General features: G+C 44.7%; 1 protein-coding gene across 3 annotated transcripts in view; it reads left to right on the forward strand.

Moving 5' to 3' along the window:
* Positions 1-24,041, forward strand: part of HSF2BP (heat shock transcription factor 2 binding protein) — a 106,528-nt gene extending 82,487 nt beyond the window's left edge. For 2 of the 3 annotated variants that reach the window (XM_039480504.2, XM_039480506.2), the window contains exons 8-9: positions 19,377-19,581; positions 23,691-24,041. In XM_039480504.2, coding sequence (XP_039336438.1) covers positions 19,377-19,581; positions 23,691-23,697 — 212 coding nt within the window. In that variant the 3' untranslated portion in view covers positions 23,698-24,041. Of the gene's footprint in view, positions 1-19,376; positions 20,759-23,690 lie in introns of those variants that run through there. The other variant, XM_039480505.2, reaches the window with a different exon arrangement.
* The last annotated feature ends 3,426 nt before the right edge of the window (positions 24,042-27,467 follow it).

The following is a 27,467-nucleotide window of genomic DNA, read 5'->3' on the forward strand; positions in this document are numbered from 1 at the left end:
GGCAGGTTTATGACTTTTTCCACGGAGGTATGCAGGCTTCAGAATAAATTGCCCTATCGTCAGCATGAAGGGATTAAGGCTGTGTCACCCCAAAAGGTGAGGATGCTCCTGCATCCCAACAGAGCCTCATGTTTTCATATTCTGTAACTTTCGTGGCTGACTTAGTGTACCTGTTATCAGAACTGTGATATAAATACCCTGTAACATTTGAGGAATTCCAAACCCTAGAGGTCCAAACATTTTGAGTTCCATTTCTTAAAACAGGAACAAGACTTGAAGGAGCTGCCTGAAAAGCACAGCAGTAGCCCCGTGAGAAGCAGGAGGGGAGGGAAGGCCCTGCTGCTCCTGTGCCTTGGTTGCCCGTGTGTGTGCGGTGAGCCCTGCGGCTTCTGTCAGGCCCGGGAGTGGAAGGAAGCAGAGCCCGAGGCCTGAGCTGTGTGTGTCATCCACAGCTCGTGCGGCTGGCGCCTCTCAGCCATCCCCTCATGGGGAGAGGAGAGGAAGCAGCTGGGTTGACAGCACCTCCTGTCCCAAGGAGGCTGAGCTGTGAGGAAGGCATCGTCACGGAGGAGGGAAAAGCAAGATCAGCTCTGAGGACAGCTGCACCCACGGAGCGCGGCCCTGTGTGCTCTGTGATCTCAGGGCACGTGGATGCTGGGGTGAGGGAGGACTGGGCCACAGCTTTTACCAGAATTGAAAAATGGCTTAAACTCAAAAAAATGTTTAGGAACCATTGCTCCCAAGATAATCACCTAACTTGTAGATCTGCGGATGTCTTCAGAGGAGTCAGCCAGTGCATGGCAACTGATTGATGGTAAGGATAGTTGATTTTTTGTTGTTTCGGACTTAGGTGTAAATTGAATAGTTACAGGTGGAAAGGGCAAGACGATGAAGTGTGCTGTTTCCCAGGGTAAGGCAGCAAGCTGGCAGTCTGGCGAGAGACCCTGCTGGCCTGGCCTCCTCCCCTGTGAGGCCCCACGGGGATCTTGGTCATGAAACGCTGCCTTGGGCCCTGCCTACTCACAGAGGCTCACGGAGCAGAAGCTCGTTGATGGCTTGGCCTCAAGGCTGTCTTTACTAGTGACTGGGAGGCTCTTGTCCCATGCAGACAAGATGATTTCTTCCTAGTTTCCAGTGACTTAGCAAACCAAACTACTCATTGCAAGATTGCCCCAAAAGGATGGGAACTGAGCCAAGTGGAAGGATGTGGGGAGCTAGATGCAGAGATGACCAGGTGTTACCCTCCCTCACCACAGTGCCAGCTCCAGTGACGGCCTTTCCCATGCTGTCCTTCACGCTCTCCCCCATCCCGCCAGGTGCCCCTTCAGTTCACAGGGCCTTCCCCATGGGGCGCCACTGGCACAGTTTCTCTGTCCCCTGTGAGGGTGAGGGCAGAGACCGAGTCCTGGTCATTGCTCTGTGCTCAGCTGTGACCCAGAGCTAGGGAAGTGGCAGTGTTTCATCTGTATTTAGCACATGAATGAAGGTGTTTTGGTCTGGCCTTCTGAAGGTTACAGCAAGGTCATTTTGATTGGAGTTTTGGGTGATTCAGGAATCTTTATTCATATGTTATTGATTGCATTTCTAATTTATTTTCCAGGATTTCTAATTATATACATTCAGGATTTCTAATTATGTACATTCTAAGTTTGTGGGTTTTTCTCGTTTCACTCTGAGATGGTAGCGTTGTTCCCAGCTTCTCAGGGGGAGTCTTGTGCTCTTCTGGGCTACGCCTGTAGCTCTGTGGACGGAGCACCTCCATGTGGGCCCACCACACGGCTGGCTCAGCAGTACAGCTGCCCTGGGGAGTGGGCAGCACCAGCCTCCCCATCACACTGGGCAGGAGCATTAGAAAGGTGACTTTTCTGGGGTCACAGAGCTAGTAGGCGGGGGAGCCAGGGTCAAGCCCTGCTTTTTCTGATTCCAGAGCACCATGCTTGGCTCACCCATGTAGAACATGGCAGCGGACAGCCACGGGACACACAGGTTCTTTGATTGACTCGCTCATGGGCTCATTCATGCATTCACTAAACACTTAGTGAGTGCCTCTTGAGGACCAAGTGTGCTGCTGGTGTTACAGGACAAGGGAAATAGTTCTTACTCTCACAGATTTAAGGTTTGTTCACGGGTGTACTCCTGTGTTACTGTGTTTTGTAATTGTTTAGCACTGTGAAAGTGGAATTGGTTTGGATCTAATCCCAAAGTTTTATAGCATAGAGAGGAAAAGTCGGAGACACCAAGAACATTTAAGCCTTGATGTCCAATTTATCCAAAGATTCAAACTTTTTCCCTTTGCTAAAACTTTCAAATACAGGAAAATGTGTGTGTTTCAGAGAGCCCTGACTCTGAAGACAGCTCGTTGGAAAAGGAAGCATCTGCAGCTGTCATTTTTGCCAGACATCATTGGTTAGTTTTCCAGCAGAGAGGAGAGCCCAGCAGCACTTGTCCTTGCCCTCTGGGATACCTGAGTCCAGGGAGCAGCTGGAGAGGGGGCGTTGCTACTGAAGCCCTGAGGGAGTTCTGTCCCCTGGCTTTGTAGTGGGTCTGCTGTACGTGTGCTTGTGCTGGACGTATGAAATGTGGGCAACTTCACATGCCCTCTCTCTGCTGTGCTTCACACCTCTTTTTCTCTCACCTGCTTTCCTGAGAGTGCATCTTGCCCCAGGGTCCTGTCCACAGCAGGCTTCCTCTCCAAGGCTGCGTGCTCTCTGGGCAGTCATGTCTGTACCCACGACTGTCACTGCTTGCTTTATTACAGTGGCACTGAAGTATCTAGCTTGAGCCCAGATCTTTCTCCCAAGCTCTGAGCTAGCACCTCCAGTGCCTGTTCTTCCCTTCACGTGGACGTCCACAGCCGCCTTGTGACTACCGGAGATGGACTTCTCGTGTTTCCCCTGGGGCTTGCTCTGCACTCTCTCCGACATCCTGGCTGATGGTGTCCCCTTTCCTCCCTGAGGCCTGGCCTTTCCCTTCGCTCCTACCATGCAGGTCCAGTCAGGCTGTGTGTCCTCTTGCTCCTGACTGTTGTAATTTCTAGAATGTCTGCTGCAGACTCTGACTGGATCCAGGCTGAGGATTTCTTGTTGGATTACCAGGGGATCTGTTGGTGGTTCCCTTGGCTTCAGGACTGGTTGCTCTGATTCAGCCCTCTCTCTCCCCGCCGTTTTGTTAGACCGATCGTTCACGGTCAGATCATACCACTGACGTCCCTATGAAAACCAGAAGGAGTTTTGATCAAAGTCCGTGATCCGGCCTCCTCTGGCCTCACCTCTGGGTATCCTTCACAGGCTGTGGTCACGCGTAAGCACATCCTTGTGGCCGTGTCCCTCTGCTCATACTCCTCGCATTGCCTTGTTGGCTTTGGACTCAGAAAGGTGATAGCTTTTCGGGAGAGAAATAGACTCAAAATGTGAATTTGAGAGAGCCCTATTTTGAGATATGATGAAGCAGAAGTGATTCCATCTTCAGGATAGAGCACGAGGATGGAAGTGAGTGGAGGAGACGGAGCCACCACGTATTCCCAGCTGGCCTGTAGGAAAGGAAGGCAGAGCTGCTGAGGGGTTCAGAGTAGCCTGGTGAAGGGAGAGCCTGGAAAAGGAGAGGAGAGCAAAGCCAAGAGGCTGAGGACTGAGTAGAGGCCCCGAGAGCCGGTGTCCAGATGTCCGGGGCTCCTTGGGTAAATCAGAATCATTAGCATCATGGTGTAGGAGCCGTACTGAAGGAAGGCTAGGGATGGCAAGTGTGGAGGGAGGTCTCTGCGAGGTGTGCAGTGGCAGCAGGTAGGAGGGAAGTGAGCCAGCGCCGGGGCAAGGCTGTGTGGACAGAGGGCGGAGGGGCCGTCCAGGAGTGAGTCAAAGCAGAGGGGCTTCTGCAGAGTGCTTTGGGGTGGGACAGGCTTCATGGACTTTGTGGGGACAGCATTTGTATCTGGGTATCTCTGCAGGATTTCTGATCTAATTTGCAATGAAGAGAATGCTTATGTCTTTGTTTTAACTATACATAAGTAATTCAGTATACTTGACTAATGTAGCATATGTACATATATTTAAAGTGAGGGACATAAGTATTGCTTTGCCCCACATTGTGTTATCACAATAAAAACATATTTACTGACACAGACTCTAATACTTAAAATGTACTCTCCATAAGCTAAACTTTTCAGAAAACCAAAGCAAAAGGTAATTCTTAAAAAGATAGTTCTTTCAGGCCATAAGTGTATGATAATCTGCATGACTGAAGGAAGCAGAGTAGTCAGTGAGAGCCCTAATAGCTACCAGTAGGTTTCTACTTGTTTTGCATGGATTATGCAATGTGCTGTGTAAAACTTTTTGAGACGGGTGGACTTTGTGTTACGTTGACAAGGAAACAGGCTCAGAGAATGTCAAAGCCCTACTTGCCAAGGCCAGTCAGGCAGCACCCCATCTGGCATTCATACCCTGGCCCCTGACTATAAACCCTCTGCCTCAGCTTGTGTGTTTTCTTCTGTGCCATGCGAATTATAAATTAAACCTACATCTAATTTGAAATGTAAAAATTGTGTGTTGCCTTCATTTTAATAGATGATATACCATTCTGAGAATTCTGTTTGCCAGTGGTATTTCTGTTATGGTTACTGACATCTGCTTATTTTAATGTATTTTGACATGTGTGGAAGCGGGACTAATCTGGTTGTGATTCAGGCTCTACATATGTATCAGCGCTGACCCATCTGCCATGCAGGCATATTTTAGAAAAGGAGCAAATTCCTGGCTGGGCCAAGTAACACCTTTTCCACTTCTCCTCTGTGTGTGATCTGTTGTCTACAGTATCATGTTGAAAAAGTTGAGAAGTGATTTTGGAAAGAGAGAAGTGAGGAATCTGTTGCTAGAGTGTAATTGAGAAACAGATGAGCTAATGGAAGAAGCCAAGATGTTACATTCCATTATAAGAGAGTTTTAATTTACTGTAAAGGTTGAGGGAATAGTATCTTTTTGGATTTTGGAAAGAAAAAATCAGAAATATAAAATATCCTACTATATAAAGTTTTATAAGCCCATTTCATAATCATCTAAATGAGTAGATACTTGATGTTCCTTGACCTTCAAAATCCAACCTGAAACCACTTTCCGGATTTCACATCCTCAGTCTGATCATTCCTTCTTCTGTATCCCATGGGGAATATTACAAATGGAGTCATAGTTGTACCTTCTAATCTGGAACTATTTCATTGTAAAATCCTTTGGCAGGCTTGGTGGCTCACGCTTGTTATCCCAGCACTTTGGGAGGCTGATGCAGGCAGGTGACCTGAGGTCAGGAGTTCGAGACCAGCCTGGCCAACATGGTGAAACCCCATCTCCACTAAAAATACAAAAATTAGCCAGGCATAGTGGCGAGCGCCTGTAATTCCAGCTACTCAGGAGGCTGAGGCACAAGAATTGCTTGAACCCGGGAGACAGGCATTGCAGTGAGCCAAGATCGCGCCATTTCACTCCAGCTTGGGCAACAGAGGGAGACTTGGTCTCAAAAAAGAAAAAAAAAAAAAAAAAAGGAAAAATCCCTAACTAGGTAAGAGAGTAAGAACTCAGAGTAAGAGAGTAGTTCTGTTTAGTTTTTGTCTGCGGCAGAATACACTGAGGGAGCTTTGTGTCCCCTCTTCAGACAATGCTGCCGAGCCAGGGTGCTGCACCTGCCCTGGGTGGGGGGTGGTGCCGTGGGAGGGTGCACTTCCGCTGGGTTGGCGTGCAGGGAGCGGGCCAGCCTGTTGGTCGCTGCTGTTCCCAGCACTCGGGCGGGACAGAATTCAGGGAGCAGACCAGCCCGATGGGTTATTGTTGTCAGGCTCAGAAGTGAGCAGACAGAGTTCTTTCCCTTTGGAACTTAGATTCAGGTGAGGGGACTTGACAATAAACAAATATAATGGCATATATAATAGAGTAATACAAATAAAAATGGAGTGGCACGAGGAGCAGGCTAGACAGTGTTGGGTGGAGCTCCTGTTTTGGGTATTTGAATGGAGACCTGAATGAAGCAAAGGACAACTTGTGGGGAGACCTTTGAGCAGAGCATCACAGGCCAGGCGTGGCAGGGGAAGGGTCCGAGGCAGCTCTGGGCAAAGAGTACTGTAGGAGTGACTAAAGGCCAGTGTCGCTGAAGAGGGTAAGGGGGGAATGTTAGGAGTGGGGTCCAGAGGGACAGCTGGTGCTGGGAATCATCATTGTATAGAAGGTATCTATAGCCATGGCAGGGGTCTGCATTGCTAAGAAAGTGAGCCGGGGCTGAGGATGAAACTATGGAGCCAACATTTTCAGTGCAGATGAAGATGATGAGGGAGCACAGAGCAGCCAGGCGAGGTTGGAGAAAAGTCAGGAGGATGCGGTGTCTTCCAGGGCTAAGTGGAAATAGTGTTTCCACACGCAACTGGGGACTGTCCTATGCTTCTGAACCTACAGGTGGGCAGGTGAGAGGGCCCAGCTGTGTGAGTGGGGTCCGGGGGGGCCACTTGGTCTCTTCACCTTCATAGTGGCTCATAGATGAAGCTCATAGTAGCCAGCGTGACTTTTATTTTTTATTTAATTTAATTTTGAGGTAGAGTCTTACTCTGTCACCCAGGCTAGAGTGCAGTGGCATGATATCAGCTCACTGCAACCTTCATCTCCTGGGTTCAAGCAATTCTCCTGCCTCAGCCCCCTGAGTAGCTAGGACTATAGGCATGTGTCATGACGCCTGGCTAATTTTTTTGTATTTTTAGTAGAGACGGGGTTTCACTATGTTGGCCAGGCTGGTCTCAAATTCCTGACCTCAAATGATCAGCCTACCTTGGCCTCCCAAAGTGCTGGGATTACAGGCAAGAGCCACTGCACCTGGCCACCAATGTAACTCTTTTTTTTTTTTTTTTTTTTTGCAGTCTTTTTTTTTTTATTGCATTTTAGGTTTTGGGGTATATGTGAAGAACATGCAAGATTGTTGCATAGGTACACACATGGCAGTGTGGTTTGCTGCCTTCCGTCCCCTCACCTGTATCTGTCATTTCTCCCCATGCTATCTCTTCCCACCTCCCCACTCCCCTGTCCCTCCCCCATTTCCCCCCATATTCCTCAAGGACCTAAAAATAGAAATCCCATTTGACCCAGCAATCCCATTACTGGGTATATATCCAAAGGATTATAAATCATTCTACTACAAGGACACGTGCACACGAATGTTCATTGCAGCACTGTTTACAATAGCAAAGACCTGGAACCAACCCAAATGCCCAAGGATGATAGACTGGATAGGGAAAATGTGGTACATATACACAATGTAACTTTTAAGTAACACTCTCAGTCTTAGAATCCTGATGGGGAGGTGGCAGCAGAATCCGAGATGATAACACTGATGTTTGTGTGTGGCTCACAGATTGAAGGTAATTCTAGGAGGAGTTCCAAAAATGTTCTGAACAGTGACAGTATTTTGGGGGGTGAAGACGTAATACCTCATCACACACACACAGCTGAGTGCCTTGAAGCGGAGAGCCAACTTTGGGTTTCTGTGGGTTCTGGTATGCTGGTGAAAGGGTAGTTCCCCAGAGACCTCGTGGGCTGTTTCCACTTCAGATGTTGATCATTGGGCAGGACTCTCTGGAAGGAAGAGGCAATTTTCACAGCAAGGGAGGGACAGCTGCCAGTCCATACTCTCTTCTGCTTTATTGAATTACTGAGGGAGAGACCAGTTTTATTCTGGGTGGTTTTATTTTGTTTAGCAGATTCTTGATGAAGATTTGATTTTAGTGGAGAGGAGTTTTCTTCTGTGGAAGACTTTTCAGTTTATTATTACTTGTTCTCTTCATCCCTCTTAGTTCCACACAATGGCAATTACTTACTCTTTTTTTTCTTTAAGATTGATTGGAATACTTTTTATAATCTCAATTCTTTTTTAAGAATTAGCTAGATAATTTTTCTCCAGGGAAGGGATTCTTCTGTTTATATAAGCATATCTTAATAGATATGATTTTAAAAATCAAATTATGTTCTAATTTAAATTTAACAGGATCTTATGGTTAATACTTTTGTCAAGTTGCCTTGAAATTGATCCTTTTTATCAAGCACCCTTTTTATAGTTTAAATGTACTCCAAGAACAGGCAGAAAGCATACCTGCCCTTTCATTTCCCATGCTTGTTTATCAAGGATTATTGTGGATTTCCATAGGCATGTTGCCTTCTTGTGTTAATTTCAGTTAGTCAGGTCTTTTAGATAAGACAAGACAAGGCATTGAACCCTCCAGAACTTGTTCCCCTCATTGCAAATGGCAGCAGCAAGAGCACTGTACTTGGGTGACAGTCACTCACAAAAAGGGCAAACGTAAACATCACCTGTGAAAGTATTATTTGTATATGATAGCACTAAATCTACTCAAATTGCTACTTTAATACAAGGGCTCCTATGGCAATATTAAATGTGTATCTGATCTGTCTTAATGTTTAAAGCTCAATAACTCTCTCTTGGCTAGAGAATCAGATAATTAGTTTTGGTTGGTAATGTGGTTTGGTTCTGTCCCCACCCAAATCTCATCTTGTAGCTCCCATAAGTCCCACGTGTTGTGGGAATTTATTGAATCATGGTGGGAGATTATTGAACCATGGGGGAGATTATTGGGAGGTTATTGAATCATGGGGGCAGGTCTTTCCTGTGCTGTTCTCATGATAGTGACTAAGTCTCATGAGGTCTGATGGTTTTAAAAATGGTAGTTTCCCTGCACAAGCTCTCTCTTTGCCTGCCACCATCCATGTAAGATGTGACCTGCTCCTCCTTACGTCCTGCCATGATTGTGAGCCCTTCCCAGCCATGTGGAACTGTAAGTCCATTAAATATTTTTCTTCCCAGTCTTGGGTATGTCTTTATCAGCAGTATAAAAATGGACTAATACAGCAAATTGGTACTGGGAGGGGGGTGCAGCTGAAAAGATACTCAAAAATATGAAAAAAACTTTGGAACTGGGATACAGGCAGAGGTTGGAACAGTTTGGAGGGCTCAGAAGAAGATAAGAAAATGAGGAAAAGTTTGGAACTTCCTTGAGACTTGTTGAATGGCTTTGACCAAAATGCTGATAATAATGGACAATAAAGTCCAGGCTGAGGTGATCTCAGATCGAGATGAGGAAATTGTTGGGAACTGGAGCAAAGGTGACTCTTGTTATGTTTTAGTAAAGAGATTGGTGGCATTTGCCCCTGCCTTAGAAGTTTGTGGAAGTTTGAACTTGTGAGAGATGATTTAGGGTATCTGGCAGAAGAAATTTCTAAGCAGTAAAGCATTCGAGAGGTGACTTGGGTGCTGTTAAAGGCATTCCGTTTTATAAGGGAAGCAGAAGATAAAAGTTCAGAAAATTTGCAGCCTGACAATGTGATAGAAAAGAAAATCTGATTTTCTGAGGAGAAATTCAAACCAGCCGCAGAAATTTGTGTAAGTAACAAGGAGCTGAATGTTAAGCCCTGAGACAATGGGGAAATGTCTCCAGGGCATGTCAGAGACCTTTGTGGCAGCCCCTCCCAGCATAGGCCTAGAGGCCTAGAAGGAAAAATTGGTTTTTTGGGCCAGGACCAGGGTCCCTGTACTGTGTGCAGCCTGGGAACTTGGTGCCCTGCGTCCCAGCCACTCCAGCCATGGCTGAAAGGCGTCAACACAGAGCTCAGGCTGTGACTTCAGAGGGTGCAAGCCTTAAGTCTTGGCAGCCTCCATGTGGTATTGAGTCTGTCAGTGCACAAGAGTGAAAAACTGGGTTTTGGGAATCTCTGCCTGGATTTTAGAGGTTGTATGGAAGTGCCTGGTTGTCCAGGCAGAAGTTTGCTGCAGGGACAGGGCTGTTGTGGAGAGCCTCTGCTAGGGCAGTGCAACAGGAAAATGTGGGGTTGGAGCTCCCACACAGAGTCCCTACTGGAGCACCACCTAGGGAGCTGTGCGAAGAGGGCCACTGTCCACTGACAGCTTGCACCATGCACCTGGAAAAGCTGCAGGCACTCAACGCCAGCCCGTGAAAGCAGTCAGGAGAGGGGCTATACCCTGCAAAGCCACAGGGGAGGAGCTGCCCAAGGCTGTGGGAGCCTACCTCTTACATTAGCATGACCTGGATGTGAGACATGGAGTCAAAGGAGTTCATTTTGGAATTTTAAAATGTGCCTGCTCTGCTGGATTTTGGCCTTGCATGGGGCCTGCAGCCCCTCTGTTTTGGCCAATTCCTCCTATTCAGACTGGCTATGTTTACCCAATTTCTGTACCCCCATTGTATGTAGGAAGTAACTACCTTGCTTTTGATTTTACAGGCTCACAGGTGGAAGGGACTTGGCTTGTCTCAGATGAGACTTTGGACTGTGACTTCTGAGTTAATGCTGAAATGAGTTAAGACTTTGGGGGACTGTTGGAAAGGCATGATTGGTTTTGAAATGTGAAGACGTGAGATTTGGGAGGGGTCAGGGTCGGAATGATACGGTTTGGCTCTGTGTCTCCACCCAAATCTCATCTTGTAGCTCCCACAATTCCCATGTGTTGTAGGAGGGACCTGGTGGGAAAGAACTGAATAATGGAGGCCAGTCTTTCCCGTGCTGTTCTTGTGATAGTGAATAAGTCTCATGAGGTCTGACGGTTTTAAAAATGGAAAGTTCCCTGCACAAGCTCTCTCTTTGCCTGCCGCCATGCATGTAAGATGTGATTCGTTCCTCCTTACCTTCCACCATGATCATGAGGGCTCCTCTTCCCAGTCTTGGGTATGTGTTTATCAGCAGCATAAAAATGGACTAATACAGTTAGTTTGTAAAACTGGTTTTAAAAAATTCAATGGGATTTTTTTTCTTGACTCACTGAATTTTTTTTTCTTTACTGCAAAGAAGTAATTGTAGAGATGTCCTTCATGTTGTCTCCAGAGTAACACACATTGAGATTTCTCTGTAAGAGCTGGTGGGCACTGTAGTCATCTGAGAGAAACGGTCAGATGTTGGTGTATGGCAAGGGGAGCTGCTGTCAGAGGAGACGACACCGTGAAAGGCCAAAAAGATTTATGAAGAACTTGACAGAAGTAAGAGATTTTTGAAAATGCTCGCTGGTCACTTGGGACAAATAGCAGTGTATAAGGCATGATTTGAATGGATGCTTCTTAGATTGTAGTTGAGAACATTGGTGGCTTTCAGGATATTTTTAAATTGTAGTTTGATGCTCAAGGCACCTATTTGTTTAGCTAAAGGAAAAGGATCTGCAAGGAGCGGAGGAAACCCAAGTAAATTTTATTGCTTGGCTGAGTGCGCTGTGGCAGGTGACATGCAGCTTATTTCAAAGATATGTTTGGCATTGTTTATTTTTAGAATTCACCTGATAACAGATCTTAGTCTATTAGACAGTGTGGGAACATGGCATTAATAGACAGCCTGGGCCGGCTCACCCCGCCTGATGCAGGGTATGGACAGCACATCCTACATGCAGTAGGCCTCACTGTGATGCAGGCGCCTCTCTGTGTGTCCAGCCAACCCTGCTCACCACAGTGGTATGCATTCAGGTACAGTGTCAGCCAGGAGTCTACACAGCACTGTGGTCTGGATCTGTGAGGGTTATTGTCTTGTGTACTGTGTAACAGAATTTGAAATTTGCCAAGAAGGCAAGACTTAAATGAACTAGATTCAGCCAGTACAAAGTACTTGATGAGATGTCAGTGGTGATCGTGAGCAGTTTCAGTGCTTGCTCTGTGCTGAGCCCTGTTGTGAGCACTTTCCATGCGGTAACTCATCGGTCCTGGCAGGTCAGTACTAATTCACCCAGGGAGCCGGTGGCGGTGCAGGGATGTGAGCCCAGGCAGTGAGGATCCTGGTGGAACCAGGAATGGGAGAGATGTCAGTAAGGCCTAGGGTCTCTGGGCAGGGGTTGTTGAACCCTGTTGCCAAGTTCATGGGTCTGGGAGAACAGGAGTTCGGCTGAGCAGGAGGCACGGGGAGGGCTTCGGCAGACCTTTCTGTCTCTCTTTTCTCCTCTCTGTCCTCCCCTTCTGTCATCCTTCCCTTCATTCTGTTCTCAAATTTTAAAAATATATCATCTTTTACATATTTGTGGGGTGATAGGTGATATTTTATTGCATATGTAGAATGTATACTGATCTAGCTGATCAAGTCAGGGTATTTGGAGTATCCATCACCTTGAGTATCATTTCTATGTATTGAGAACATTTCGTATTTTTCTAGCTACTTTGAAATACAGTATACATTGCTGTTAGCTATCATCACCCTACTCCACTATCAAACATTAGTACTTACACCTTCTATCTGTGTTTGTATTGACCAACCTCTCTCATCCCCGCTTCCACCCACAGACCCTTCCCAACCTTTATCAGTCACTCTAGTCTACCTTCATGAGATCCACTTTTCAGTTTCCACATATGAGTGAGAACATGCAAAATTTGTCTTTCTGTGCCTGGCTTATTTCATTTAACATAGTGACCTGCAGTTCCATCCATGTTGCTGCAATATTCTTTTCTAATATTCCACTGTGTATATATACCACATTTTCTTTATCTGCTCACCTGTCGACAGACACTTAGGTTGATTTTGTCTCTTGGCTATTATGAACAGTGCTGCAATAAACATGGGGGTATTCCTTTGATATATTGATTTCTTTTCCTTTGGATAAATGTCCAGAAGTGGAATTGCTGGATCACATGGTAATTCTATTTCTTTTCTTTTCTTTTTTTTTGTTTTTGAGAAATTGCTATACTATTTTCCATAGGTACTATACTGATTTACATTCCTATCAACAATGTGTAAGAGTTCCCTTTTCTCCGCACCCTCACCAGTGCCTGCTTTTTGTCTTCTTAGTGATAGTCATTCTAACTGGGGTAAGGAGGATATCTCATTATGATTTTGGTTTGCATTTCCCTGATTATTAGTAATATTGAGTGTTTTTTGTATACTTATTGGCCATTTCTATGGCTTATTTTGAGAAATATCTGTTCAAATCTTTTGCTCACTTTTTAAGGGGAATATTTTTTCTTTTATTTGAGTTGTTTGAGTTCCTTTTAGATACTGGATATTAGTCCCTTGTCAGAGGAATAGTTTGCAAATAGTTTCTCTCATTCAGCACATTGTCTCTTCATTCTGTTGTTTCTTCACCATGCAGAAGGTTTTTAGTTCAATATAGTCCCATTCGCCGGTTTTTGTTTGTTGTCTGTGCTTTCAAGGTCTTCGTCTAAAATATTTGCCTATACCAAATGTCCTGAAGTGTATTTCCTATATTTTCTTCTAGCGGTTTTTAGTTTTGGGTCTAACATTTAAGCTTTTATCCATCTTGAGTTGCTTTTTAAGTATTTGTTGATAGATAGCGGTCGAGTTTTATTCTTCTGCATATGGATATCCAATTTTCCCAGCACCCATTTATTGAAGAGACTGTCCTTCTCCCAGGGTATATTTTTGACACCTTTGTTGTAAATATGTGAATTTATTTCTGGATTTTGGATTCTGTTCCATTGGTCTGTGTGTCTGTTTTTATACCAGTACCATGCTACTTTGGTTATTAAAGCTTTGTAATCTGTTTTGAAGTCAAGTAGTCTGATGCCTCTTGCTTTTTTCTTTTTTGCTCATAATTGCATTGGCTATTTGGGCTCTTTTGGTTCCATCAAAATTTTAGATTTTCTTTTCTATTTCTGTGAAAAATGACATTGATATTTTGATAGCGATTGCATTGAATCTGTAGATGACTTTGGACAGTATGATTGATTATTCCAATCTTTGAACATGGGATGTCTTTGTGTTTGTGTCCTATTCAGTGTCTTTGATCCGTGTTTTGTCATTTTCCGTGTAGAGATCTTTCACCTCCTAGGATAAATTTATTCCTAGGTCTTTAAATTTTTGGGTAGCTGTTGCAAATGTGATTTCATTTCCTTCCTCTCCTCTCCCTCTCTCCCTCTCCCCCCTCCCCCCACCTCTCTCTCCTCTCCTCTCTCTCTCTCCTCTTTCCTCAGCTTGTTCATTATGTATGTGTATTATGTAGGTGTATAGAAACATTGCTGATTTTTGCATATTGATTTTGTATCCTGCAACTTCACTGAATTTATTTATCAGTTGTCAGTTTTTTGGGGGACTCTTTAGATTTTTCTAGGTAGAAGATCACATTTTTAGCAAAGGATAGTTTGACTTCTTCTTTTCCACTTTTGCTGCCTTTTCTTTTTGTTGCCTGATTGTTCTGACTAGGACTTCCCGCACTGTGTCGGATAGGAGCAGTGAAAGTGGGCATCTTGTTGCAGTTCTTGGGTCAAAGGATTTCAGCGTTTGTCATTTAGTATAACGTTAGTTGTGGATTTGTCACACATGACCTTTATTATGTTGAGGTATATTCCTTCTATCCCTATTTTTTTTTAAGGTTTTTATCATAAAAGGATGTTGAATTTTATCAAATGTTTTTCAGCATCTGTTGAATGAACATATAGTTTTTGTCTTTTGTTCTGTTGATGTAATGTATCACGTTTATTGATTTACATATGTTGAACCATCCTTGAATCCCTGTGGTAAGTTCCATTTGATAATGATGTGTTATTTTTCTGATGTGCAGTTGGATTCAGTTTGCTAGTATTTTGTTAAGGATTAGGGATGTTAGCTTATAATTTTCTTTTCTTTCTTTTTTTTTTTTTTTTTTTTGAGATGGAGTCTTGCTGTGTTGCCCAGGCTGGAGTGTAGTGGTGCGATCTCAGCTAGCTGCAACCTCTGCTTCCCAGGTTCAAGCAATTCTCCTGCCTCAGCCTCCCAAGTAGCTGGGATTATAGGCATGCACCACCACTTGTGGTTTATCATTACACTTTTAAAAACATTTTTTAAAAATTAGGCTAAGGGTTGACAGTACACTATTTAATCATAGTATAGCATTCACTTAATGACAGGTATATACTCTGAGAAATGTGTCAGTAGGCAGTTTCACTGTGGCATGAATATTGCATATGCTTACCCAAACCTAGATGGTACAGGCTTCTATACACCTAGACTATATGGCATAAACTATTGCTCCTAGGCTACAAACCAGTTCAGCATGTGAATGAATACTGTAGGTGATTGTAACACTGATATTTGTGTATCTAGACTTAGACAAAGTACAGTAAAAATATGGTATAATCTTACAGGACCACCTTTGTACGTGTAGTGAGTCCATCGTTGACTGAAATGTTATGCATTGCAGGTCTGTCTACCTTTAAATAATAATCTGCTGCTTCAGGTATAGTGTAAGAATCTTAAAACAGTGTTTTCCCATCTATTAATCATATTTATTTCAGATTCTTTTTCTGAAATTTCTGTATTGTCATTATTCCAGGTTATCTGTGTGTGTGTCTGCTTCTGTTGTCACTTGACAATGAGCCTTTTGTTTCTTTTGTCTTCTGTTTTTTTTTTTTAAGCAGAGTCTCACTCTGTCACCCAAGCTGGAGTGCAGTGGTGCGATCTTAGCTCACTGCAACCTCTGCCTCCCAGATTTAAGTGATTCTCCTGCCTAAGCCTCCTGAGTAGATGGGATTATAGGTGTGCACCACTGTGCCTCAGTAATTTTTGTATTTTTAGTAGAGATAGGGTTTCACCATGTTGGTCAGGCTGGTCTCGAACTCCTGACCTCCTGATCCGCCTGCCTTAACCTTCCAAAGTGCTGGGATTATAAGCGTGAGTCATCAGACCCTGCCTCCTTCGCCTTTTCATTGTAATGTTTAATTGAGTGTTGGACATTGTGTGGAGGGCAGTAGGCAAGGTCAACAAACTTTTTCTGTAATGGATCAAATAGGAAATATTTTGAGTTCTGAGGGCCATGTGTAGTCCCTGTTGCATATTGTTCTTCTGGTTTTTACTTTTTAAAAATTACCCTTAAAAAATGTGAAACCTGGTAGGGTGCAGTGGTTCATGCCTATAATTCTAGCACTTTGGGAGCTGAGGTGGAGGATCGCTTCAGCCCAGGGATTTGAGACCAGCCTGGGCAATGTGGTAAGACACTGTCTCTACAAAAAATATGAAAAATTAGCTGGGTGTGGCCACATGTATCTGTGGTCCCTGTTACTTGGCAGGCTGAGGCAGGAGGATGGCTTGAGCCCAGGAGATTGAGATTGTAGTGAGCCATGATTGTACCACAGCACTCCGGCCTGGGAGGCAGAGCAAGACCCTGTCTCCAAAGAAAGAAAGAAAGAAAGAAAAGTAAAACCATTCTTAGCTTGCAGCCCGTACAAAAGCAGGTCCTGGGCTACATTTGGCCTCTGGGCTGTGGTGTACCCACCCTGCAGAGGGGAATGAGGTAGGTAGATAGTGCTACGCTCAGGAATGGCTGCTCCTCTTTTTTTACTGGACTGTCATTGTTGGGGAGTTGAGCTGGGTCTGGGTTTTATTGTTTATGTACCTTCTGTCCCGCTGGCTTCAAATTCTTCCAACCTTTCCTTGAGCTTAGGATGAGGGCTGAGTTGCCAAAGTGTCTTCACCAGTGGCTTTTGGACTCGCCTCTGTGTCTGCCTTAGCTGCCCCTTATCTTCGGCAGGTCTGTGCTAGAGAAAGTTTCCCTCCTTTCCCTTCAAGTAGTGCTCTAAGAGCCTGGCTTAAGCCGGGTCCGGGCCTCCCCCAGGACTGTAGCTGGTTGCCGTTTGTCTTCCCTGGCCACAGCAGCCTTCTGATTCTGTAGGTGAGAAGCTTCTTGTCGGGCTTAGTGCTGTGGCAGCTCCCACTGAGAGACTGTTGAGTCCGCTCTTTCACTCTGCGTCTTTAAAGGTTTTTTTGTTGTTGTTGTTAAGTAAATGTGCTAAGAAAGAGGTGCTGATTTTGAGCCTGGTTCCAATTACAGTACTCAGTCAAGAAGTGAATTTACCTCCTTGTAAAGGCTGCCAGCAGAGAGGAATGGTGAGGAAAGTTGGCTCCACTCTGGTGAAGGATTGAAGCTTCCGTAGGGTTTGTTGTTTTAGTCTAGCTAATTTTTAGTGTTGCTACAATGTGTGCAAGGCTACCAGATTCTATGACTCCCAGGGCCATTCATGTGGAAAATAATGTGAATTTTGTATACCCCATGACATTGTGTTAACTCAGTGGCCCTGATAGGTGCTATGTGGTCTCTGAGGGATTTGCTGCAGTTGGAGTGAAAAAGTAACTTTTTCTTTTCTTTTCTTTTCTTTTGAAACGGAGTTTCGCTCTTGTTGCCCAAACTGGAGTGCAATGGCACAGTCTTGGCTCACTGCAGCCTCTGCCTCCCGGGTTCAAGTCATTCTTCTGTCTCAGTCTCAGTAGCTGGGATTACAGGCATATGCCACCATGCCTGGCTAATTTGGTATTTTTAGTAGGGATAGGGTTTGTCCATGTTGGTCAGGCTGGTCTACGACCTCCTGACCTCAGGTGATCCACCTGCCTCTGCCTTCCAAAGTGCTGGGATTACAGGCGTGAGCCACTGCGCCCCGCCAGAAGTAATACTTTTTAAAACAGTCTTTTAAGTGAACACAATGCTAGTGTTTATGAAGAGTCAAACTCTATAAAATAGTTGAAGAGAATTATTCGGACGCAAATAGGAGTGAGGTCCTGAGAACACATGCCCAAGGTGGTCGGGGTGCAGCTTGGTTTTATGCATTTTTGAGAGGCAAGAGACATCAATCAAATACATTTTAAAAACACATTGGTTTGGTCCAGAAAAGTGGGACAACTGAAAGATGGGGTGGGGGGAAGGAGCGGGGAGAGGTTACCAGGCTGTAGGTGAATTTAAACATTTTCTGATTGATGGTTGAGTTTGTCTCAAGATCTGGGATTGATAGAAGGGGAATGTTCAGGTTAAGGTGAAGATTGTGGAGACCAAAACTTCTTTTGAAGTTTTATAGTGGCTGCCTTTAGAGACAATAGATGACAATTGTTTCCTATTCAGATCTTAATCTCTTTAGGATTGAGAGGGTCTGGAAGAAAAATATCTAGCTATGTTAATAGAGATTCTTTACAAATGCAGATTTCCCCCACAAAGAACAGCCTGGCAGGGTCATTTCAAAATATAGCAAAGAAACACATTTTGGGGTAAAATATTTTGATTGTCTTCCTTTTCTGGTAATGCTATGCCAGAGCCAGGTTGGAAAGTCACGATTTATGATTTGTCGGTCATGACTCCCCAGACCTTTAGACAGGAATTTGGGCAAGATAAAAAAAATCAGAGTTTAGTCCTCACTGGCAAACATAGAAAGCCCTTATCTTTCTAGTTTAGCACTTTAAAATTGTATGATTGTAATATTTGAAGATGATGATTATTAGACCATTTAGTTTTTTGATGCTGCTTTTATGAGCTAAGCTTTTATATCAAGCGATGACTCTGTTTCTAGATTAGCCTATAGTTTTCTAAACTGTCAAACCTGTCATTTGGAAAGGCCGAGAACCCCTTGAGGGGTAGATTACGGTAGAAAATTTTATTCTAGGCCAAGTGTGGTGGCTCATGCCTATAATCTCAGCACTTCAGAAGACAGAGGCCGGTGGATTGCTTGAGCTCAGGGGTTTGAGATCAGCCTGACCAGCATGGTGAAACCCTGTCTCTACTAAAAATATCAAAAATTAGCTGGCTGTGGTGGCGCGCGCCTGTAATCCTAGCTACTCAGGAGGCTGAGGCAGGAGAATCACTTGAACCTGGTGTTAAATTTGCAATCTGAATGAAAAGACCCTCCCAACAGGCTTTGTGTGAGCAACATGGCTGTTGATTCACCCAGGTGTGTGTGGGTGGGCTGAGTCTGAAAAGAGAGTCAGCGGAGGGCGGAGGGCGGTAGGACAGGAGTTGCTTTTATAGGTTTCGGGGGGTCGGTGGTGGAAAGTTACAGAAGTTACAGTTAGGGCGGTTTTTGCAAGCTAGGAGGGGTCGTAGGGTCTGGAGTCATGAGGTTGACCAAGGTCAGATACAAAGTCCAATTGCCTTATCAGCTGAGGCAGGTATAAGGAGCATTGAAAGAATAGGCGCTGCAGGGGTTGACCATTCTTCCCTTTTTTGTGGTCTTCCAGTGACTTCAGACTTTCTAGTTCCAGGAACTCATCTGGAGTGTCCATGCAGGTCACAGAGGTTACCATGGTGTCCATGGCGCCATCAGTCAGCCTAAAAGACCTTACACCGGGAGGCAGAGGTTGCAGTGAGCCAAGATCATGCCACTGTACTCCAGCCTGGGTGACAGAGTGAGACTTCGTCTCAAAAATAAATACATAAATAAACAAAATAAAAATACAAAAAATTAGTTGGGCATGGTAGCATACACCTGTAATCCCAGTTACTTAGGAGGCTGAGGCAGGAGAATCTCTTGAGCCTGGGAGGTGGAGGTTGCAGTGAGCAGAGATCATGCCACTGCACTTTGGCCTGGGTGACAGAGCAAGACTCAGTCTCAAAAAACAAAACAAAACAAAAAAGAAAATTTTATTCTAACCGGAAGCATTGCCACTTTCCCCTAGATCCAGATGCAGAGGTGTGCCTTCATGTACTGAGGCTTGTCCAGTCTGTGGTTCTGGAACCTGAAGTCTTCTCCAAGTCAGCCTCTGAGTTCCGGAGCTCCCTGCCCCTGCAGCGCATCCTGGCAATGTCCAAGAGCCGCAATCCTCGCCTGCAAACCGCAGCCCGAGAGCTCCTGGAAGATCTCCGCACTCTGGAGCATAATGTGTAGGTGTGCTCGGCTACCAGGGTTTTGGTGAAAATGCTGTCCCTCATTTGATATTCCAAAACCATCACCATGTGCCATTTGTTAGAGATGGACACGAATTGATATGTATCCCCCATAACTTGCCCTGGAAGTGAGAGTACCTGCCGGCGATTGGTCAAGCTTGCCAAAGGAGAGGCCATGAACGAACCTATCCTTCTGGAAAAGTGGCCTGCGTCTGTGCTGGCTGGAAGAGGGCTTGCTCAGAGCAGCTTCTCACTGCTCAGCACGCTATGACCCATAAAAAAGCGAAGTTAAATAACCATCTGCCCCATTGGTCAGCATTTTTTGAAGATACACTTCCTTGAAGAGCAATTCATTCTCTCTCTAGTAATTGTAATTAATCCTCCCAAAATGCAAGTTTACTTTTGTGACCTTTCGATGAACCTGCTATTTTGGATGACATTGGACAGTTTAGTTGTATGTTTTTGTACCTCTTTTATTTTTGAGTACAAATAAAAGTCAGAAGAGTTGTGTTGCAGTCATTGCTGTCTAAAATAGAAAGTTGATACGAGGAAGTTAATCTTTGCATATTGCCATACTGTTCTTGGTTGGTGGAAAAAAACTCTCCTTAAGTTGTTCTGGGCTCTTGGCTATAAACTTAGAAGTCCTATTTTTCTTCTAGCAAATACTGTAACAACAACTCTTTAATAGATTAGAACACATGCAGTTAGTTGAGATTCCTTAAATGAAATGGTAGTTCCGGCTCCCATTTTGTGCATGGGTGTGCCTGTATGCCAGGGCCCTGCGTGTCTGTCTTACCTGCATACTGGTTGCCATCCAGCTTGTTTTGTAGGCCACTGGCAGAGAACAAGAGAGAATACACTTCATTTCTCATGCACGCCATGATGGGTGAGAACTGCCATTAGTCTTAGTCCGTTTTCCCACTGCTATAAAGAAATGCCTGTGAGGAAAGAGGTTTAATTGACTCACAGTTCACCAGGGCTGGAGAGGCCTCGGGAGACTTACAGTCATGGTTGAAGGGGAAGCAAGGCACCTTCTTCTCAAGGTGGCAGGAAGGAGCATGAATGCAGGAGGGGCTACCAAACACATACAGAACCATCAGCTTTCTTGAGAACTCACTCACTACCACGAGAACAGCACGGGGAAAACTGCCCCCACGATCTAGTCACCTCCACCTGGTCTCTCTCCCTTGGCACATGGGAATGATGAGGATTCTGGGGATTCTAATTCAAGATAGATTTGGGTGGGGACACAGAGCCTAACAATATCACCCTTTAAATCAATCCTTAAAGTCACATTGGAGAACTCATGCCCTCCTTCTCCTGGGCTGCGTCCTTCGGTGTGGTGCTGCAGGGCTGCTGGGCCCTGGGCATGCTGTGAGAGCAAAACAAATGCAGGCACACCCACCAGTGCAGCCCCGTCCACAAGAATAAACTGTTTTGTTGCATATGGCATTTCAGAGTAACTTCAGTTTTCTTTTAAGCAGATTTTTATAGGCAGTGTGCAATTTAAGGCTGAGAGGCTGAGTGAAGAAGTGTAGAGGGAGGCACAGTTGCTTGGATTTCACAAGCCGGCATATTGCGGAACACTAGCTCATCTGAGCCAGAGGAATGTTGCAAAAGGCAATTTAAAATTCATAGAGGGAGAAATTGATCCATCTGTGCCGTGTGGTTCTGTAGGTCCTGATTATTGGTGAATAAAATTGAGAATGTTGTGTTTCTATACTTAATAGCATGGTACTATCTTCTTTTCACTTGCTGTTTATTTAATGAGGTAATGAGGGATGTTGCCTCCAGAACTACAGGATGTTTTTCTGCCAGAGATGGGGTCAGCAGTGTATAGAGAGGAGTGAGCCTGGACCAGACCGTTTGATGTTGTGTAGTTTAGCTAATTAGTGGACGGATGTGATTAAGAAGGATCATTTCTTTTCTCCTGATTTTGAGGTGCTAAGAATAGCAAGAGTTCTTACGAAAACTCTTTCAGGAAGAAATATATGACAAATCCATGTTTTGAATGTATATACCCGGAAAAGTACTTAAGGCCAATTTTAAGGAGTGACCTGCCTCTCTAATATTTCTTCTCTTCGTATCAAGGTCAATAGGAAAACATAGGTTCTTTAATTTTTTTACAACTAGTGATCTAAAGAAAACTACTCAGTTTTCAAAAAGGTATTTGTAAAGGCACGTACTTTGTAGTGTTTGAGATCTTGTGAATTTTAAAGTCAGACAAAGCAGTAAAATAGTGCATATATTTTGAAAGGTTTTATTTATTTATTTATTTATTTATTTATTTATTTGAGATGGAGTCTCACTCTGTTGTCCAGGCTGGAGTGCAGTGGCACCATCTTGGCTCACTGCAGCCTCTGCCTCCTGGGTACAATTGATTCTCCTGCCTCAGCCTCCCGAGTAGCTGGAATTACAGGTGCGCATCACCATGGAGGGCTAATCTTTGTATTTTTGGTAGAGGCAGAGTTTCGCCGTGTTGTCCAGGCTGGTCTCAAACTGCTGACATCAAGTGATCCGTCTGCCTTGGTCTTCCAAAGTGCTGGGATTACAGGTGTGAGCCACAGCACCTGGCCTTGAAATGTAATTTTAACAGAATTCCTCGTACATTGATTAAGTTAAAGAACTGTTTTTCTCCTTGGCACTGTCAGTTTGTATATAAAGATGTGAAACCTGGCAGGCCAGCGTCAGACTTGACTCCCTCCTTTCTCACCCTTTTCCCCACCCGGCTCCGAGCAAGCCTCTTGCTGTCTGGCAGCTCATTCACCGTCAGAGCTGCTTTCTCTTCAGTCTGAAAAGAGCAAACCCTTGTTCTGACTGACAGCAACATGGAGACTTCATGGTGGCTTTGGAGACTGTGTCTCCTCTGGCATAGCTTGGGATAAGCCTCATGTCACAGAGTTCTTCTAGTTCCGTACAGTTATATAGCCTGTGTCGCTCACTCATTCCAGAGGGTTTTAAAGTTCATTAAAGGACCAAGCATAGGCTCACAGGTCTGGAGCCTGAAGAAAATTAGACCAAGGCTGGAAGTCAGGCCGTGGTCAAGGAATTGGTGACAAAATGAGTTAAACTCTGTAAAATATTTGAATGGACTTATTTTGAGCCAAATAGGAGTGACCAGTGGCCTGTGACAGAGCCCCAGGAAGTTCTGGGAACATGTGCCCAAGGTGGATGGGCTACAGTTTGGTTTTATACATTAGGGAGACATAAGACATCAATTAATACATGTAAGATGTGTAATACATTTGTTTTGTCTGAAAAGGTGGGACAATTGGAACGGGTTTGGTGGGGGGCATGTTCCAGGTCTTAGGCAGATTCAAAGATTTTCTAATTGGCAATTGGTTAAAAGAGTTAAGTTATTATGAAAAGATCTGGAATTTATAGGAGGGAGTATTTGTGTTAAAATAAGGGGTTGTGGGGACCAAGGTTCTTATTATGCAGGTGAAGCCTCCAGGTCGCAGGCTTCAGAGAGAATAGAGTGGAAATGTTTCTTATCAAACTTAGAAGGGTACCAGACTCTTAGTTAATTCTCTCCTGGATCAGAGCAGAGGAAAAGGATTCTCTACAGAATATAGCTTTTACCCACAAGAGACAGCTTTGCAGGGCCATTTCAAAATATGTCAAAGAAACATATTTTAGGGTATAATATTTTGATTTCTTTCAGGGCCTGCTATCTGTCATGTGATGCTGTACTACAGTCAGGCTAGAACTTGGTGTCTTATTGCCAGAGAGTCCCAAGATCTCTGCTCTAATGTCTATATTAGTCAGCTGCACCTGAATTTCAAAGGGAGGAGGCATAATGAGCGTGTCTGACCTCCACTTCCCATCACGGCCTATACTAATTTTTCAGGCTAACTTTGGAATGCCCTTGGCTTAGAGGAGGTGTCCATTCAGATGGTTGAGAGGCTTAGAATTTTATTTCTGGTTTACAGAAGTTTTGAATAAAACTTGTAAATGTGCCTGCCCATTCCATCAATTCAGCTGGACCTGCCATTAGCTATTTTGCCCCACGTTAATATAAATGGAAAAGGTTGATAAAAATGTTTGCAGACTTACTAATTTTCTGAGAAGTCCTGAAGTTTGCTCTGTTTTCTTCTGTGGCATAGGTGCTGAGAATGCCTCAGAACTTCTCCAACCAGCATAGGAGCCTGAGCATAGACCCCGATACAGTGTAGGATATGGCATCCTGTAGGCCGGTGAAAGGCCTTCGGATGCTTTTGGAGTCCAGGCTCAGGTAAGAAGGGCAAGAGATAAGTGGTACACCTCTGTCTTCACAAACTCTCATCTTTAAGAGCCACGGCTGCCTCTGTGTTCTGAGAATGTATACATTTAAATTTCTCTCCAGATGTAGAATAAGAAATTGGAGTCCTTTGAATGTGCTAATTAGTGCATGCTACAAAATGAAAATGTTACTATCCTTTCTAATTTGCAATTTAAAAAGTTTTGAAATTGTTAAATATACCTAACATAAAATTTACTGTTTTTTTTTTTTTTTTTGATTTGTTTGTTTGAGATGGAGTTTCCCTCTGTCATCCACGCTGGAAGGCAGTGGTGTTATCTTGGCCCACTGCAACCTCCACCTCCTGGGTTCAAGCAATTCTCCTGCCTCAGGAACCCGAAGTAGCTGGGACTACAGGCATACATCACCATGCCCAACTAATTTTTTTTTTTTTTTTTTGTATTTTTGGTGAAGAACCAAGGTTTCACCATGTTGGTTAGGCTGGTCTTGAACTCTAGACCTCAGGTAATCTGCCGGCCTCGGCCTCCCGCAGTGCTGGATTACAGGCATGAGCCACCACACCTGACCTAAAATTTACTATTTTAACCATTTTAAAGTGAAGAATCAGTGGCATTAAAGAAAAGTCTATTCAAGACCTTTGTCCATTTTTGAGTTGGATTGTTTGGTTTCTGTTGTTGAGTTACAGGGGCGAAACCTTGTCAGACGTGGGATTTGCAGATGTTACCTCCCATTCTCTGGGCTTTTTGCGGTCTGTTAAGTCCTTTGGTGTGCACGAGTTCATTTTGGTTAAGTCTAGTTTATTGATTTTTTTTCTTTTATTGCTTATGCTTTTGGTGTCATATCCAAGAAATCATTATCAAATGATTTGGTGCAAGGGCTTTCTCCTGTGTTTTCTTCTTTAAGTTTCACCTCTTTAGGTCTTTGATCCATTTTGAGTCAGTTTTTACACATCATTCAGCTGAAGGTTCAACGTCATTCTTTCACATGTGTATAGTCAGTTTTCCCCTACCATTTACTGAATTTTATAATTATTATTTGAAAATGTTATTACAAATGTGATTTTCAAAACTCAAACATTTATTTATACTATGCTTATATGCTCACCATATTTTTAAATTATTTAGCTTCATGAATAGCACCCCCCCCTTTTTTTTTTGAGACAGGATTGTGTTTTGTTGCCCAGGCTGGAGTGCAGTGGCATGATCTTAGCTCACTGCAGCTTCTGCCTCCTGGGCTCAAGTGATCTCCTGCCTCAGCCTCCAGAGCAGCTGGGACTCTAGGTGTATGCCACCATGCCTGGCTAATTTTCTGTATTTTTTGGGAGATGGGTTTCATCATGTTGTCCAGGCTGGTCTCTAACTCCTGGATTCAAGTGATCCGCCTGCCTCAGCCCCGCAAAGTGCTGGGATTATGGGCATGAGCTACTGCACCTGGCCATGAATAGCCTTTATTATGGGATTTTTACATTGTTCCCATGGAGCTAAGTTGCTGCTTTTCTCATCATAAATGTTCATGCAATGCTCTTAGATCATAGCACAAAATGACTGTTAGCTGGAAAAATGACTCCCACTCACATAGTCTGTTACATTTTTTAATCGAAGTCATATTTGCAGCCCAACTTTTCAGAGTAAATATTTTTATGCAAAATATTACTGTTTGGATGTCTGGGAGCAGTGCAGGCTTTGGGAAGAAGTACAGAGGCCCTGTAAGCACAGGCTTGCTGCATGCTTAAAGGGCAGCAGAAAGTGCTCAGGTATGGGTTGGGAGACCTCTTGCCTTGCTCTGTGCAACGGCTGTGGGGCCTGGGGCAGGAGCAGCCTCTGAGTCACACTTAAAAATGTAAAAAGGAAGTGGAATGTGCTCTTAAGATTGTCAGATGGCCACACTGTCAACCTCTAGTCATTGCTGCCCTCCCCACCCCCAGCACCTTAAATGGCAAGAGTCCCGAAGACTGCTGAAGTGAGTTTCCAAATGTGCTTCCCTAAGGTAAAGCTTTCACTCTCCCCACAGACTCCAGCCACACCCAGATTGGAGACCCAAGTGTACACATTCTCACTGGACACTGTGCCCAGCTGCCGTACACACACTTGGTCCTACATGGTATGGGCTGACATGGAAGTGACAGGCCCCTGCTGGAGTGGGGGCCCACGACCTGCTCCCTGGGGAGAAAAGCCTCTCCTCTGTGCTGCCCCGTGCCTTCGTGCTCAGCTGCTGGCGCCAGCAGCCTTTCCTCTGGCCATGGCTTGTACCTGCTCTCTTTGGATCCTAAGCCCTAGGACAGTGGTTCTTAGCTGTTACAGAATCATGGGCCACTCTGAGAATCTGAGAAACCTTCTCTCTACAAAAATGTATGGACATGTTTATCTGATGTTTCCTCTGCAATTTCTGGGAGTTTGTGGGGTTCGCCCTAGGATCATTTGCTGTCTGGTAAGGAGCCCTTTGCCCTGGGCTTGTGGAATTCATGTGGCCTAGGGTAGTATCAGGCACGTAATCAGGCACTTGAGCATTGAAAGCATTTAATGGTGTCTATGACGTTGTAACGCATCCCACGTTAACAGCAGTCTCCCGGCTGATACAAAGCACTGGCTTCCTGGTGGCAGTTAAGAACCTCTCCTCGTTTTCCTGCAGCCCGGTCAGTCCTGTGAGGTCGGCATCACCAGCTACACTTTGCAGGTGAGGACACGGGACTTGAGTGACAGGGTTGTGGTTAGAATCTGTGCCTCTCGGTCTCACCTCCCTTTCCCTGGGCCTGTAACCTCACCTAGGGTCATTTGCTTCCAGGTTAGTGTCTGTCCTGCTCCTGGGCATTTGCAGTTCTGCCATTGAACTGCAGAGGGTCTGCAGCCTCTCTGGCCAACGTGCTGCTCTGCTGTCACCAGCAGGCCCATGGGGTCAAGAGGGAGGTAACAGAATGGGGAGTAGATGGTGTGGTGGGGGGCAGTAACCCTTGCTCCCCACCAGGCTGGTGTTGAGACAAGATGTGCTGATGTATGATAGGCTCCTGTGGCTGCCTGATCACACGATAACATTTAGAAAGAAGAGGGAGAGTAGGCTGGGATTGTGCCTGTAATCCCAGCGCTTTGGGAGGCTGAGGCGGGTGGATCACTTGAGGTCAGGAGTTCAAGACCAGCCTGGCCAACAAGGGGAAACCCTGTTTCTACTAAAAATACAAAGATCAGCCAGGTGTGGTGGCGCATGCCTGTTGTCCCAGCTACTCACAAGGCAGAGGCAGGAGAATCACTTGCACTGTGGAGGCAGAGGTGGCAATGAGCTGAGATCGCACCACTGCACTTCAGCCTGGGACAACAGAACAAGATTTGGTCTCAAAAACAAACAAAAAACCACACACACACGGAATAGAGAGAGACAGTGATTAATTATCAATATCACAAGTCTTGATTTTTTAAAAAGTTCTGTTCCGTATCTGCAGCAGTTTATAAAACTATTGTTCTTGTCTCAGTGAGCTGCATGCCTAGAGATCACTGCAACCTGTCTTACCTTGTTTAGAATCATTCAGTAATTCTCTCTTTCAGTCTTTCTTTTAGATTCCACAGGGCTGAAACAAACCAGGGCAGGAGCAGGACAAATTCTCCTCCCTGCTCTAGGCCAGCAAGCCAGCACAGGCTATCAGTAGGCTTAGAGT

This window comes from Saimiri boliviensis, chromosome 18 (genome assembly GCF_048565385.1).
Source record: "Saimiri boliviensis isolate mSaiBol1 chromosome 18, mSaiBol1.pri, whole genome shotgun sequence".
NCBI lineage: Eukaryota > Metazoa > Chordata > Mammalia > Primates > Cebidae > Saimiri > Saimiri boliviensis.